The sequence below is a fragment of the Manis pentadactyla genome, chromosome 7 (assembly GCF_030020395.1).
Source record: "Manis pentadactyla isolate mManPen7 chromosome 7, mManPen7.hap1, whole genome shotgun sequence".
Lineage (NCBI taxonomy): Eukaryota > Metazoa > Chordata > Mammalia > Pholidota > Manidae > Manis > Manis pentadactyla.
In genome coordinates this window covers 25774260-25792128 of record NC_080025.1, presented here as the reverse complement: position 1 = coordinate 25792128, position 17869 = coordinate 25774260, and the positions used below count along the sequence as shown (strand labels likewise).

The window sequence follows — 17869 nt, the reverse complement described above, 5'->3', positions numbered from 1 at the left end:
TTAATAGCTACTATTCGGTATTCAGTCGAATACCAAAAAAAGTGGATTCGTCACATCCCTAGTTTATAAACCAGTGAAACCCCAGAATTTATGGAGAAAAGTTGGAAACAGTATCAAGTCTACGTGGTGTTCTCCAAATTACCAAAACAAGACTTTTCACGAGGAGGTACAGAATAAGATCAACTCTACAAGTCTCACACGCACATACACACAAACACAAACACTGGGGAATACTTCAAATTTCACACCAATTATTGACTGAAGAGCAACAATGACTTACGGAGACAAACAAAAATACATGAAGTACAAATAAGTAATTCTTAAAAATTGGTTTTAATCAAGGTAATGCAAAGGAACATTACAAAAACTCACCTTTCTGTAATCCAGTCTTCACTGTAGCCTGAGGAACTGCTTCAACCTGTTTAGACAGAAAAATCCAGCATTAGCAAGGAATTTTTTTCACTTTTAATTAACAGAGGTAGAAAATAATACTTCCATCAATCTACATAATGATGAGTGATTAATGTATCTGAAATCTGAACTCAGTCCCATCTTCTGGGTAAAGTTCTCTGTCTCAAGCCAGGGAGGGTTTAAATCCTAGCTGCCTGTGCTGAATACCAAGTGACAAGACACAGCCACATGCTCTCTAACAGCCTTTTCCCACCATTCCCTTGGTATATGAAGAGAACCAGTATACTCTCCTCAGTGTTTGGGAGGCAGGAGAGGGGTTGTTTCTGCAACCAGACCCATGTTGCTGTAAACCCCTCCCACCCCAAAGACGTTAGGATAAATTTTTACTTACTATGATACTCAGGTTAATGTAACTCACGCCACTTTAAGACCCTTCCACGCCTGCACTCACAGCTAAGTTGCTGGGACTCAGGACCCTTTCTGTAGAGAGCGCTACAGGGCTCCATACAGCTGGAAGCTCAATACTTTTGCTGCTAGTACAAACTTAAGAAAGTAAGTTTGTGATATTTGCAAAAGCACTTTCTTGAGTGTCTTATGAACAGTGTCTTGATCCTACATTAGGAGAGCGAGATCAGAAGTTATTCTGCCAATGTATATGTAAAACGTGGTGATTTGAGGACTGAACCATTGGAATTAAAGGGAGGATGCTGTTTGGAAGAGTTCCTGTTGAAGCTATGAAATGAGTTTTATGTTTAAGATGTGGTGAAATATGCATGTTGAAACACATTTTGGAAATATTTAAGGATTGTTCTAAGCTTTTTAAAAAATTTTTATTTTTTTTACAACAGGTAAAAAAACATACAACAGAAGCGCTTTTTATAAGATACAATTAGTAATACAATTATAAAAATTTAAACAATCACTGGTATTGTTCTACTACTAACTATAACACAGTGGCATTAACAAATTTGCCCCATTTTTTTGTACTCATTCTGCTTATAATTTTTACTGACTAGTCACAGACTGAATTTGGGAACCTGCTGGCAAAAATCACAATTTCGTTTTGGTAATTAATACTATAGATTTGCAAGAGCTTAGAAAGATTTTTTGGAATATACTTTCCTAAGTATGAAAGTTAATTATCATAAGTAATATACTAATTTGTCATTCATTTAAGTTTTAGTTAAATATTTCTAAGAAAATTGATTTACATGCTTGATGATGATACCACAGAGCACCCCCAGAGTCATCTTTTAAGTCTAGAAGTTTAAAATTATGAAGGATGTAATTTAAATAGAAAGCTCCACAATCTTCCATGTTAAGTGGTTTAAAAAATATAAAATTTACTGGAACTAATATTATTCAGAATTCTTCTTTGTTTAATAGCAGCTGTCTGTGTTGTAGAAATGGATATTCTTTCACTTTAAAAATTAAGAAAAATTATGATAGTGAGTTTAACTTAAAAGAATAATGGTTTCTAAAACTTTCCTTGAAAAGGTAATTTAATACGCATATTACTATAATGATTACACTAGTTTAATATCCTTCAGTCAAAATGCACCCCCTTTTTTTTAAACATCATTTATCTGGTAACACAAAAATAGGTGAGCACCATTCCGCTGGGAAAATAACATTCCAAAACATTTGTGATACTGACAGGAAAACCAGATCTATGATTATCTGTTACTTCAATATAATTCTTAGAGTTAAATTAATTTGATTCATTAAAAAAATAAAAACAATACATACCAGCAGCTTAAAGCAAAAAAACAAAATTTAAAAAGGGGGGAAGGGGCTCAATGATGGTTCCAAAGAAAAATCATGAAAATGTGAAATCATTTCTCTCATAACAGAAGTTTCAAAATAAATGTGGGGAATTCTTTATGAGTCCTTGTACCACTGGCTTCCCATCTCCTGAAGCCTATTTTCTGTGAAAATGCTTGAAGCAGAATCACAGGGATGGTTGTATGAGAACTGGACACTAGAACTCACCAGGACAGAGGCACAAGGTAGTCCAGAAAGGAAACCTAGTGTAGGGAGAGTTTCTCTTTTACCAAAATAAGCCATAACATTACAAATAGACTGTTTTAACTCTCTACATGTAGGAAGCCAACCTGCTCCTTTTTGATCTTCTTCTTTGGCACAACCTCAGTGGATTTCTCTGATTCAGAACGAGTTCTAATTGATCTTCTCTGTTGCTTCTTTTCTACTGAGCCTAAGAGGTGATTTAAACAAACAAACAACTAATTTAAGGATGCCTTGACATTTACATAATTAAGATTTGAAACCCAATTCCCTGCTTTTCTTATACATTTCTTTTGGTCTTTTAATTAAAAAATCATTAAAAAGCTATTAAGTACTTGGAGCACATAAAAAATGTCATAGATCAGATTGTAAAGGTGGATAGGTTGAGACTGGGATTCACAAATGACCCTAAATTACACAACGAGGGACTGGATTTTTTAAAATTATAAAGTCAAACTAAAGTAGAAGACATCAGTTAAAGGCAGATAAGCACATTTAGGTAAACATAACCAAAGGGAAGAAGGGATTGAGGGGAAGGATGAAAATGACTTTGTTACCCAACTGACATTAGGAATCATTGCTCAAAAGTACTACATATTTTGTATTCTAACAAATGAATTAACTCCACATGCAAAATGCTTAACGGTGCTTGATGCAATTTTAAGTTTTGCTATTATTATTAACAACCAGAAGGAAAAAAAGCAGGAAAGGTTTAAAAATGTGACCCAAACTGAATCATTACTTTAGAAGTAATTCATCAAGGAAAACTAGTTACAAAAAATTATCAAGCTTTTTCATGTTAAATGGTAAAGCAAGAAACTATTAAGATTTGAAATAGTAAAATTCTTGAAAGTAAACAGAAGAAAACTCACAGGGACCCCATTTTGTAAAGACTATAACTTAGATTGAAGACACACCTCAAAAGAACACTGAGGAATGATTTCCGTCTATGGCCCTGAGGGGGAATGATGCCTTCAGTGCAGCTGCTCTCCGTCTTTCCAGGGCTTGGACCACCTAACTGGCCCTTCCTACATGATCATCACTCTTGGCCTGCCACGGGAGAAAGCTAACACTTCCTATAAAATCGGGCAGAAGCTACTTACTAAAGCCTCCATACCACCTTTCTGTTTTCTAGTTTCATTGTTTTTATGTGTGAATGGATTCTCTCACCTTAGTTCAAAGCCAAAACAAAGAACTATTTGTTTTGTTCCCACTATTTTTGTTTGGGGAAGAAGTAGTTAGTCTGGTCATAATATTCTGTTTCTGAGCTGTGGTTTCTCAGTTTTTAGCAGAGAAGTCATAATTGACAGTGGTGGCTCCTTTACTCTCACTCTTCTTACAATGATGAAAATGTTGACTAAGACATCAGATAATCTACTCCCATAGACACCTGAGGATCCCAGAGATACATATTTCAGTATAATCATCAATATTCAAATACTACCAGGGAAAAGGAAAATAGAACTGCTTAAAACAAAAAATTTCTACTTTTTTGAGGATGACAACATAATTGTTCCATCAATGCAGATGATCTCTGCACTAATACAATACAGTGGAAAAGGAAACATGACTTCTTAAAATTACTATGAAAGCTCCCCTAAGAATACACAAATTCCATTACATTTTAAATCACTAAAAAATATTATGTTTATGTTCTAAGAGAGAGGACGTAGGCATCTCTGGATTTGGAAACAGCTTATAAATCTAGTATAAATGCAAATATAATTCTTCAAACCACAGAAATGAAGCAGTGCCACACTATATCCCCTAAATAGAGGAGGAAAAGGCTCAGGAATTCCTAGTTAACACTAACTGAGGTGATGATGCAATTGGTTTCTGAAGGGAGATCAAGTCTCTTCTCTGACTTTTCTACTACTCAAGTTATTTTCACATGAAGCAAAATGGTCATTTAAAGACAAAATATGTTCATCAAGCACAGCTAGTAACCAAATTAAGACCAAGGTCAAAGCTTTAGAGCACTCATTTCTGAATTAAGGTTCCAACATTAATTTACAACCTAATTATCCACATCTGACTAAGGAAGGAACTGGGCTTTTTCGAGATATAAAGAATTATGACCTTCTACTTTACCTTTCATTAAAAAAAAAAAGAAAAGAAAAGAAAGAAAATTCACAGCAGAACTTAAATCAAAATAACATGAGAAAATGATGTTCAGCAGGGGAAGGAAAGAAACAAGCTCCATTAAAAATAACCTTACACGAATAGCCAAAGCAATCCTGAGAAGGAAGAATAAAGTTGGGGGGATCTCGCTTCCCAACTTCAAGCTCTACTACAAAACCACAGTAATCAAGACAGTTTGGTACTGGCACAAGAACAGAGCCACAGACCAGTGGAACAGAATAGAGACTCCAAACATTAACCCAAACATATATGGTCAATTAATATTTGATAAAGGAACCATGGATATACAATGGGGAAATGACAGTCTCTTCAACAGATGGTGCTGGTAAAACTGGACAGCTACATGTAAGAGAATGAAACTGGGTCACTGTCTAACCCCATACACAAAAGTAAATTTGAAATGGATCAAAGACCTGAATGTAAGTCATGAAACCATAAAACTCTTAGAAAAAAACATAGGCAAAAATCTCTTAGACATAAACACGACCGACTTCTTCATGAACATATCTCCCCAGGCAAGGGAAACAAAAGCAAAAATGAACAAATGGGACTATATCAAGCTGAAAAGCTTCTGTACAGCAAAGGACACCATCAATAGAGTATGGGAGAATATATTCATAAATGACAGATCCGATAAAGGGCTGACATCCAAAATACATAAAGAGCTCACACACCTCAACAAACAAAAAGCAAATAATCCAATTAAAAAATGGGCAGAGGAGCTGAATAGACAGGTTCTCTAAAGAAGAAATTCAGATGGCCAACAGTCACATGAAAAGATGCTCCACATTGCTTGATTAAAACCACAATGAGATATCACCTCACACCAGTTAGGATGGCCAACATCCAAAAGACAAACAACAACAAATGTTGGCGAGGTTGTGGAGAAAAGGGAACCCTCCTACACTGCTGGTGGGAATGTAAATTAGTTCAACCATTGTGGAAAGCAGTATGGAGATTCCTCAAAATGCTCAAAACAGAAATACCATTTGACCCAGGAATTCCACTTCTAGGAATTTACCCTAAGAATGCAGCAGTCCAGTTTGAAAAAGACAGATGCACCCCTATGTTTATCGCAGCACTATTTACAATAGCCAAGAAATGGAAGCAACCTAAATAAAATGTCCATCAGTAGATGAATGGATAAAGAAGATGTGGTACATATACACAATGGAATATTATTCAGCCATAAGAAGAAAACATATCCTACCATTTGCAACAACATGGATGGAGCTAGAGGGTATTATGCTCAGTGAAAGAAGCCAGGCGGAGAGAGACAAGTACCAAATGATTTCACTCATATGTGGAGTATAAGAACAAAGAAAAACTGAAGGAACAAAACAGAAGCAGAATCACAGAACCCAAGAATGGACTAACAGTTACCAAAGGGAAAGGGACTGAGGAGGATGGGTGGGGAGGGATGGATAAGGGCGGGGAAAAAGAAAGGGGGCATTACAATTAGCATGTGTAATGTGGTGGTGGTGGGGGCACGGGGAGGTCTGTGCAACACAGAGAAGACAAGTAGTGATTCTACAGCATCTTACTACGCTGATGGAGAGTGACTGTAATGGGGTTTGTGGGGGGAACTTGGTGAAGGGGTAGCCTAGAAAACATAATGTTCTTCATGTAATTGTAGATTAATGATACCAAAAACAGACAAACAAACAAACAAACAAACAAACTTACAGTATTTAAGATCAGTCTAATGTTACATGAAGAATGTGCTTTCTCCCTAGTTAGAAGGTAGAGGTTTAACAAAGATCCTCCTGGTCTAAGTATCACACTTAAATTCAGACAAATTACCAACTTAGCATAATTACCAAATTCAGACAAATTGCCAGCTTAGTGTAAAGAAACATACATAACAAGTTACGTATATATAACTGATATACCTAACTATGGAGAGCTGAGGGCAAAAGATCTCTTTAATATTCAAAGACAGGAACATTTCAATTATGGCTAATTACTGTAAAATTTTCTAAGCCCATTTATTCATTCCTTCAACATAATTTCATTTTTTTATACAGTATTTTGAAATGACACAAATTGCAAATCTAGTTCTGGACTTTGCTACTCCCTCCTTACTTTAATGCAGCTTCCTTTCCCAGCTCAATTTTGGATAAAGACATATTGTTTAATATACCCTGTCCAATATATGCCCCATCTCTGCCAACACTTCTTCCAATCCTGAAGCCCCCATTACCTTTTTTTTTTTTAAAGGAAACAGTTCAAGTTCTTTTTTTTAACAAAGACTGTTCTTCCTTAGCTTTTATAATAATAAAATCAAAATTTCCCATACAAAATTATTTACCCCTCAGTGCTACTCAATCTCAGATTTGTCTGAGATACTATTAATTCAAGACTACCACCTCAGGTCTTAAGACTTTAACCCTTCTTTCCCCTAAACTAAGATTCCAAATGGCCAAGCCAGGTGATAACCTATCTCTTTTCTTGATGGCTGTACGAAGCAGTAATACTGTTATATAAACCAAACCTACCAGACACTGAGTTAAACTGTAAGATCCTTAGTAAGCCAGACTCTTAATAAAAAATACTTTGATGATTCCAAAGGTACAATCTATTGAATATAGGCATTTCTCCTTTAAACAAGAATAATATAGCCTGATTTACAATTCATGGTATCTGTTAATCAGAGGAGAGGTTATAATAGCAGAGTTAGGCCATAGGCCCCCTCAGCGACTAACATCCAGTGCATGAAGAATAATCAGAAGAGAGTGAGCATCTGTCCATTTGTTACTAATAGGGGTTAAAAGGGAAAACAGTAAGGAGGTGTGAACAGTGCTGGAAAAGCAAAGCTGTTCTTCTCATGCAAAGATATAATTAAATGGTGGATTTACTCAGATATGTATAGATTTTAAAACTATATTTTAGAACCCTATTATTTAAATTCTTATAAAAAAATAACTGTTATACCCTCCTACCTATTGGTGGGAATGCCAATTGGTGTAGCCACTGTGGAAAGCAGTATGGAGGTTGCTCATAAAACTAAAACTAGAAATACTATATAACCCAGTAATTCCACTCCTAGGAATTTACCAAAAGAAAACAAAAAAGTCTCTGATTCAAAAAGATATATGCACCCCTGTATTTACTGCTGTATTATTTACAGTAGCCAAGATATGGAAGCAACCAAAATGCCTGTCAATAGATGAATGGATAAAAAAGATGTGGTACATATACACAACAGAATATTATTTAGCCATAAAAAAAGAAATCCTGCCATTAACAACAACATGAATGGACCTAGAGGGTATTACACTAAATGAAATTAGCCAGGCAGAGAAAGACAAGTACTATACGATTTCACTTATATGTGGAGTCTAAAAAAAAACAAACAAAACAGCAATAGACTCATAGACCCTAGAAGTGACTGGTTACCACAGGGCGGGGTTAGGGTGGCAGGTGAAATAGGTGAAGGGGATTAAGTGGCACAAAATCTTAATCAAATATAAATTAAGTCACAGGGATGAAAGTACAGCACTGAGAATATAGACAACAGTTCTATAACAACCTTCTATGTTAACAGTGATACACTACTTTGGGTGAGCATTTAATAATGTAGATAACTGGCTAATCATTATATTGTACACTTAAAACATATATTGCATATCAAGTACAGTAAAAAAATAAAAAAAACCAAAAAACAAAGGAAAAAAAAATAACTATGAATAAAGTTCTCTAGCCCCTAAACCATTGCTTCCTACTGAAAAAAACTGTCTTTATAACTTGATTTTTAAAATACAATTTGATTTTGATAACTAAAAGTTTCTTAGGAACACAGCTACCATGTTAGAACAGAACAGAACTATGCCCTCTCGAAATCGATCTATATATACTCTTCATTCATACCCACCTGTAAGACCAGATGTTGCTTCAGAAGATGAAATGTTCTGAGTTGCCTTTTCATTTCTCTGGTTTGGTGTAGAAATTATATGTCTGTCTTGTCCCCTGACACTTATTTCCGTTTTGTTACCAATTCCCTTCAAAATATGGCAAATTAAAAAATAGGTGATTACCAGGCAAATGGCATCACTGCCTTATAAGGATACCTTAAGATGATATAAGTTCCTTGAATTTTATATGGTCTTTGTTTGCAGTTAATGTATGATCTTTCCTATTATCAGAACAATTTTACTAACTCATCAGTGTGCACCATAAAATGTACAATGAAATTAGGTGGAAAAAAAATAATTTGTCTAAGACCAGATGATGAATATCACTAAAAAATGAACAAGTATTACTTAACTTTATGTCAAAAGCAAAATATTTTCTGGTCAGAACAGGCTCTCCCTCTACCTACATCATAAGTAAGAGAGCTCCAGTCATTTTCATTCGGTAAAGTACCCCATTACAGATAAAAATGCCAACACATCTTGAAAGATAAAACTATCCTTTGATGCAGAAATATGCCACTCATGGTGACCAAAACGTGTACACAATAAGCAGTTTGGAGCAGAGAGATGTCAGGTACAATTACAGTTCTGTCACATTACTGAAAGTATTTTTACTCACGCCGCCATCTTGGCTCCCCCCAATTGAAAGTATTTTTAATGCAATGAAAAAAAGAAGTGATTTATAAATATGTAAGTATTTTTAAAGCCCTCATTTTTAAAAGATTGGTTTTATCTCAAATTTCATTTAAATAGAATTCTGTGGAGGGGGACTGACAAAAGTCTGGATGTGTGCATTCAAAAGCAGATTAAAAACTAGTTCCAAAAATGAAACTAATTTGCATTCAACAAAGATGCAAAGTATTCATCTGCTATTCAAAGCTCTCAGCAGACCCAAGTGGGGATTGTAACTTGAGTTTCTCCAAGTAGTTTAGCCTTACTAAAATCAGTTGAACCTATAGGCAGAAGTATAAGCCTTATACTTCTCTCTAGGAAAAAATATCACTAATGAGGTATACCTATGTTTAATCATTTTAAAGTAAAATGACAATGTTAGGAAATGAGCATAGGATTCTTTAATAAAAGTACACACCCATGAGGTGCCACTGAATCAAATTCATAAGCCAATAACTGGAATGGGCTTGGGAGGTTGGTAAAGAGATATAGGGAATCAACATTACAAATGTTATGAAATAATTTTAAAATCTTAAAGCTAAAGTATCAGTGCCCTATGCGGAGGCTCAGGTCTGGCTGACGGAGGCGGTCCGTTTGAAGAGGCCCTTTTCACCCCTTCACCCAAGCTATCGCCACAGTTGATTGTCACAGGAACAAACGCAGTTCTGTTACTTCTCTAACATGCACCAGATATGCCAACCCAGCGTGAGCCTAACAAAACTGCTGGTGCAATCCAAACACATCAGCAGGCAGCTATTACAATGGGGAATTCAGATAACTGACAAAAACCATTTAATAAGAAGCACACTTTGCAACTAAGGCAGACTACACAAACCAGGAGGAGGCAAAGCGCCCAGTTTTTTTCCACGACTTCAGGGAGCTCAACTCAGTTTTGGCTGCACAGCTCAGATTAATTTAGTACAGATGGGGATATTACAAAAGAGGAAAGAAAAAAAAAAAGGAAAGCATAGCATTTTAGCTTGTCTTTTGTGCCCCATCTTCAACAGAGTAAGCTGCCTGTGCGTTGCAAATGTGTGGACAGGAAGTTTGTTTAAATAATGACCTTGTGGTAGTGTTTTTTTAAATGCCAAGGCTGACTACTATTAAATCCATCCCCCCAAAAATGCCATGAAAAAAGGAGATACCTTCGTTGAATAAACAAATTGATCAATAAACTTCCCGTCTCCTGCAGCGTTCTGAAGAGCAAACACTTGTTCAATTTTCACAACTGGAGACATGTTACACTTCTGCAAATCCAGGCTCCCTTTGTGCATTGTGATGGAAGCTGGTAAGGATTTCCTTGCTGCTGCCGTTTTCCAGGCTATTTTAACAGGAGGTGGTTCTTCCTCTTCCACATTAGTCTGCCGCCTCTGGCTGTGCCTCCGAATTTCAGTACTCGACAGCGAGGAGGCCACCTCACCCACATTGGTCTGTTCTGGCGGAGTATTCAGCACTGATCTTGGTCTTCGGGTTTTTTTAACTTCGGCTTTAGAGGCAACATTCTTTTTAGCTTGGGATAAAGCCTCCTCAGGCTGTTTATCGATATAGATAAAAGTGTACTGTTCTATTCTTTCCTCGCGAGTCATTTTCAATGCTTTCTCTGCATGGGCAATGCCAATATCCCATTGAGCACGTTCTCTCTGAGGTCGGGGTTTCCGGATCTTTAAAAAAAAAAAAAAGATATAGGCATTAGCCGTCATACTTTAATCTAAAAGGGATGTTTAAACCAACATGTATTTCCTATGTGACCCTGTCATCTTTCCAGGTCTATGTATCTTCAGGCTCTTCAATCAAATAAATAAAATGTTTTAATTCCATAGCTTTGTTAAATCAGTATTTCTATATGATGATATGGAGGTCTGCTCTTTTTTATGTCCTTCCATGTTGACCACTTTACTGGACAAGTCCCGCAAAGAGGGAGTGGTGCTTCTCACATTATAGTCATAAAAAGCCAGCAATAATGAGGGCAAAGAAAAGAAAGATAACAGAAATGATTACTTTCAGTGGTCAATAAAACGCCAACATTAAAAATGACACACTAAGGTTCAGGAGTGCTATAGGAGGGGAACACAAAAAGCCACCTGGCAGAGTCAGCATCTGAAGCTGAACTGTTTGTACCATAATGCAAACGGGCAGAAAGAAGAGAAAGGAGAGCACCCTGAGGACACGTGAAAGCTGACCGAGCACAGGAAAGCAGGAATACACGAGAGAAAGAATAAACCTGAATCAGTTTCCATAGGTCTTTCCCAGAAGGCTTTGGATTGACAAGACAGATAAGAGGAATTTGAATAAAGGTATGTAAGATGACCAAAGCCATTAGGAACTGCCCAGGGGGTTGGCCTGGAATTAGGTAACCTGAAATTAGCTAATGAAACTGTAAAATGGTATGGTGCATGTGGAATACTGATGTATAAATCGTAAGACATCAAGTTGGATAAAGTTAGTCAAAATCCTCTGGGTAAGATTTAGTTTTTCAAATGTAAAAATATGGCTAATTTTTGAATCACAAGAGAATCACACTAAAAATAGTTGATTTAAAAAATCTCAACCAGTTTATCAAGAGTTGATGTCAAAATTCTAAAATCTCCACCACCACATCAAATGTATTTCTTGGGTCCACCAACTGTGTGACCTTGGTTGGACCAGATAAGTTTTTGGTATAATTTCTTCATCTGTAGAAATAAGAATAATGGTATCTACCTTGCTTAATTTGTCATAAAGAGTAAATGAATATATATAAAATGCTTAAAACAGTGCCTGCCTCACATTAGGTAACAGACATTTCAAAAACTTTACTTTTGGAAAACAGTTTTGCTAAATAAAGGAAAATTATGGAAAGAAGATGAAATAAGAAAAAGAACAAAAATCCCTGGCAAAATCCACATCTCACTAGCATCTACTATGCCTTACATACATTAATTCAAAATAGAATCCAACATTGTATTAAGCAGTTAAGGTGTTTAATAATATTGTTTATATGACATAAGATTACTGATATACTGACAATAAATGACTAAAACTGAACTTAAGGAGTTAATATAACCAATCATTCTAGCAACTGTCTGAATACAAGTATGAAAAGTTCTGAGACATTATTAAGTCCTTTAAGACCCACATCCGGTTGGCAATGTCAGTCTGCGGTCAGTCACCTTTTGTTTCTCAGAGTGATTGCTGGCTTGCTTGGTCGCCTCGGCCAGTAATTCTTCATACTGTTCATGACCTTTGTACTCTCGTACGCGCTTTTCATGAACCCATGCCCTCTCTGGCTGGTTGCTAAAAAACTGGACGTGATATTCCCGGGCACCTGTGAGTGAAAATTCTTATTAACCATTTCAGAACATAAGCATTCATATACTTTGCCAAAAAACATGAACCCCAGCCAGATTCTGTAGTATTACTCCGGTTAACACTTGTATATTTTGGATTGCCCAAAGATATAATCCAACGCCAACTGATTACGCAAGGAAGTTTTACCATAAAAATCACCCACAATGATCATAATTAGTACAGCAAATTTTAAGAGAAAGAAAAATCAGAAATTCTGCTAATTATCAAATTTGTTACCTTGGTTACACTACTTTTACTTGCCTCAAACCTTTTTACAAACAAATCTAGGTATAAATAAATTTTCCTTCAAAAAAATGTATTCTTGGACTTTTTATTTAGAAGTCCAGTGTTGGCCAATCTGCTTTTCTAGCTATTTAACAGTGTGGTATACAGACCTGGGGGTAGGGGAGGAGAGGCTACTAAGCCACTTTCAGGGATCCTGTGAGGTCAAAACTATCTTCATAAAAATACCAAGATATTATTTGTCTTTTTCACTATGTTGACAATTGCACTTAATACTGTAAGAGCAATGGTGGGTAAAACTGCTGACATCTGAGCACAAATAAAGGCAATGAGTGGCACCAAATATACTGGTATCAAATTCTTCACAGCCATACACTGGCAGTTAAAAAAAAAAAGCCAGTTTTATTTAATGTTCTTGATGAAACAGTAAAAATTACTTCTACTAAATCTCAACCTATGAGTACATGTCTCTTTAATATTGTCTGTGACCACGTAGGAATTGTGCAGACTGCACTTTTGCCCACATAAGTATGATGTTACCTTAAGGAAAAGTACTTGTGTGACTGAGCTGCAAGGTGAACTGGCCACTTTTCATGGAAAACACCATTTTTACTTGAAAGAATGACTAACAGAAGAACTACAGTTATTTGACCTGGAACACTGGGCAGATATTTCCTCAAAAATGAACAAAGCAATTTTGTTACCTCAAGGGAAATTGATGGTGTTTGTTGCCAAAAATAAAACCTGATTTTCTAAGCAATAATTAGAACTTTAGAAAACAAGTATCTGCCCCATGAGTCTTCCAACTTCCCAACTACTAAGACTTGTCTGATGAAATAAATGGTTTTAAAAAATATTTATAAAGAAATGTGCCAACACTTCTAAGATACACATGACCTTGTAAACCAGTATTTGTTAAATGGCCAATATATAATGTTACAAAATCATGAAAGGTAAAACATCCATTCAAAGTGCAAGTCAGAACCAATGGATTTTACTGTAACAAAGTACAAAAAGTTTTTCAATATGATTTCAAATCCCACATTGTGACAAACCCACCACTTGTTGAGTTTTGGTGTGATATCAAAGAAATATATCCACAATTACCTGAAAAAGGCTATTAAAATACCCTTCCCTTCCCCAACTACACATCTGTGTGAGGCCAGATGATCTTCATCTACTTCAACCAAACAACCAATCGTAACAGACTGAACATAGAACCAGGTATGAGAATTTAGTTTTTCAAGCCAGACATTAAAGAGATTTGCATAAATGTATAACACCATTCTTCTCATTGTGAAGTTATTTTTTATGAAAATGTAATTAATGATAACTATAACAGATTATTTTTAAATGATTTAGTTAAATATTAAAAATTTTTCTCATTTAATTTCTAAATAAAAATAAATAGAAACAGGTATAGCCACATAAACAAAAGCTTCTGAGAGTCCTCAAATTTTAAGAGGAAAAGAGGTTCTGGGCTCAAAGAATCTAACAGCACTGCTCTAGAGCAAGGCTGTTCTGCCAGTGTTGCGGCCAGCATGGCCGTTCCGTGACAAACCAAGGGCACAAGTTAGGCATGAGCATGTAGAAATGATGATGATTTGACATCACCATGATATCACCACCATGATATTGAGGCACATGATCAGGGCTCTTGTCCTATGCATTTCTTTGGAGAGGGAGGGCTTTTATTATACTAATTGTTAATTTTATTGTATTTTGCAGAACTCTAGGTCCATGGCGGACTGGACATTTTAAAGAATAAAAACTTATCCTTTACCAAACATAATCTGAAAAACACTGCTCTAGAGAAAAAGTCACAGGTCAACAGGGTCATGTAGACATGGTCTTCTTGAGGAATCCAGGATAAGTCAGGTAGGGGAAGAAAGGCAACAAGCAGAGCCTCCATAAAAATGAGAAGAAAGGATTAAAGGGAACTGACTTAATAATCTTACATTACATTACATTTTGGAACTGAAACATTTTAATTTTATTAGGCATTAATGGAAGACTACCTAATGAATTATTTTGAAACAAGATTCAAATTTCATATGTAAAATAGCCTATGAAATACACACAACTTGGATTCCCATATCATCTAATCTGAGAAGAGCCACATACAAATTTGGTTATAATTAATCAAAGAAGGTTTATCCAAAGTCTAAGGGTTTTGAAGGACAAAAAGATAAACATAATCTAAACTAACAGGTGAGTTAAGAAGATAGGGTGGTGGGTACAAGTAATAGGGTTAAAAGAACATAGGACTTAATCTGTTTTCAAAAGTCAGAGTTATTTATTCAGAAGCAAATATCCCAAAGGGCTTTATAGTTAAAACTATGAAAACTAAAACATGTAACACAATCTCATTTTAATCTTTATTTTCAACTTCTTCCATTAGATCATTTACTGCAGATGAAACTACTTATCAAGCAGTTTGCCTCTTTGTTACTAGCACTTTGTTTCCTGCTGGTTGGAAAACTCTAAGACAAGAGTGAAATAAAAACCTACAGATCTGAAAGATTGGGAAACAAGCACATTTTTCTCATAGTAATGGGCTAAATTTCTAATAGGAAAATGTTGAGGAAATGTTTTTATGTAAGAAAAATTAGGTAAGACCATCTAATTTTAAACTTCAAAAAACCTGTTAGGATTAAAAGTTACAGTAGATATAAAACCATTTAAAACTCAGTAAAAATATATTCATATCTATTAATTACAAACACACAAAAAAAGAATTAAACTCTCAAATGCTTAATAGTAGCTACATAATGAGGATGAAAGCAGGTGCACCTTTTGCTTCTGTATTGTAGTGTCATAAGCAGAAAAAGCACTGTTTTTAACTTTTAAACTTGAAGTGGAACCTAAACAGTGAAATAAAACTTAAAAAAGGCATGTAATCCAAACACCTTTCAACATGCTTACAAAGAATTGTATCTTTTTGTGTGAAAATCGTTAAATATATTTTCTAATGCTAACAATGTGACTAATAACAATACTGACTAATAACAATATGGAAACCAGTGACTAGATATAATCAAGATAAATTTTACGAAGTTGTTTAGATAATAAGCAACACTGTGAGAAACACACTCACTGGTCTAAATTCAGTAAGTGGACACGGAGACAAAGAGAACAGCTGAGTGGGGCTTTAATGACGGTCTTGCAAGATCGGGTGTCTGGTGGGCAGGCACACTTGGGGAGTTTGGCGCCAATAATTTCTCTCTTAGTAAGCGAGTCCCTCCCCTGGTTCTTCATTGGCTGAGTACTACAGGGTTCACAGTCTTCCTCGGACGTCGCCTAAGCTGGTTATATCTTTCCTTTACATTTGTCTTAATTTTATTGTTAGGTTTAAAAACTCAAACAGGTATAGCCAGGCCCTTATCAATTCCCCCACCCCCACTCTCAGCCCGAGCAGCTTCCACCACGTGGCCCTTTGTTCATATCTTACTGTTAAAATGTTTAAACATCCTAGTGGGAATAAATCACATTTAGGTTTTATACTCTTTCCTAACAACACAAAATGCTTCGCAGGCATCACGCATAGAATGTGATCAATAAAATTAAAGTTTACACTGTGTTTTTTTGATTGTCAGAAAACTACTTCATTTAAAACTTCACCACAAAAAAAAAAAGAAAAAACTGCAATCAAACAGCTGTACAATGGAATATTACTTGGCAGTAGAAAGACATGAAGAGATGATACATCATGGATGAACATCTAAAGCATTATGCTAAGTGAAAGCCGCACTTAAAAGGCCACAATTATATGATTCCATTTATCTGAAATGTCTAGATAAGGCAAATGTACAGTGACAGGAAGTAGCAGCTGCTTTGGGCAAGGGGTGGGGAGAGGAGGAATAGGGAGTGGCTGCTAATGGGTACGGGATTTTTTTTTGTGGGGGTTGATGAAAATTGTGGTGGTGACTACAAAAGTCACTGAGTTGCATACTTTAAAAAGGTGAATTCTCTGGTATGTAAATATTTCAAGAAAGCAACTGTTTAAAAAACAACTGCAGAAAAAGAAAATTTTAAGTATCAGAATATGCATTTTTTAAACCTAAGTTATCAGCTTTCCAGTTTTCTCAATAACAAACAAAACCAGTTTTTCCAGCAGTAAAGCAGGAGATAGCCCAGGAGGTACTAGACCAGATTGATTAATTCACAGAACTAGATTTAAATACTCCCTTTGAAAAACAGGTGAGGTACAAATTGTGCTTTCATTTGCAGCCTATAAAAATGCTTTAAGTTAGCAGGTTTTCATAAAGTAATTTAAATGGGAAACTCCTTACAGAATCTCAAAAGGCGCTTCTCTAAACGGAGAGGACTGAATGAAGAGCCTCCACTGTCACTGACCCAGTGTCTCAGGGTGCTCTGCAGGTCCAGTTGTGGATGTGAATTGTTTTATTTAAGAAGGCTGGGACCTCTTGGGAAAGCCTTTTCCCTCTATTCTCCCACACACAGAATCACAGATTATCAAACCTTCAAGGTCCTCCAGAGATTACTAGTCCAACACCCTTACTATATGAGGGAAGGGAACAGGACGGCCTCCCCCAAGCCTCTGTAAATTAGGACCAGGTGGACTCATTCGCTTCCCCTTTGATACACATTAGTCTTGTTTCAGAGTGGAGGTTATGGAATAAGGTTTGAGACTACTGACTTATTTGACGTGTAAGAATATTAAAAGTACCTACTTCCTAGTGTTACTGTTATGAGGACTGCTGAAGAGAACTCCTTAGCATAGGGCCTTGAACAAAAGTAGACATTCAACAATGTTGCTGTTCTATTTTTTTTAACTTATGCTCCATTAATGCTTCGTTACCCCAACCTTTAACAAGCAGATTGTAGTGACAAGATGACGGCCTTCTATACCAGGGCAGATCCCTGGCTGCACAGCACAACAGTGACAGATCTGGTCCTGTCATAAACCTGACTCGCCAGACTTATAGACATTTTTTTCTCCTCATAACAGTGAAGGGGGACCAAAATAGAACGTTGAAAGTGAGAAAAAAAGAAATGTTTCAGAGTTGCCCAGACAATAAGGAACTCAACACATAATAAGAGTAAGTTTGCAAAGCACAGATCCAGAAATAAATTCCAAGCTCAAAACCCTTCTCTGGCTACTAAGCAAGCCT

General features: G+C 36.0%; 1 protein-coding gene across 5 annotated transcripts in view; it reads right to left on the bottom strand.

Moving 5' to 3' along the window:
* NSD3 (nuclear receptor binding SET domain protein 3) overlaps positions 1–17869 on the bottom strand; it is a 92624-nt gene that overhangs the window by 37921 nt on the left and 36834 nt on the right. For all 5 annotated transcript variants that reach the window (XM_036932183.2, XM_036932182.2, XM_036932185.2 and 2 more), the window contains 5 exons: positions 12314–12468; positions 10310–10825; positions 8453–8579; positions 2526–2626; positions 373–418 (listed from right to left, as the gene is read on the bottom strand). In XM_036932183.2, coding sequence (XP_036788078.2) covers positions 373–418; positions 2526–2626; positions 8453–8579; positions 10310–10825; positions 12314–12468 — 945 coding nt within the window. The remainder of the gene's footprint in view (positions 1–372; positions 419–2525; positions 2627–8452; positions 8580–10309; positions 10826–12313; positions 12469–17869) is intronic.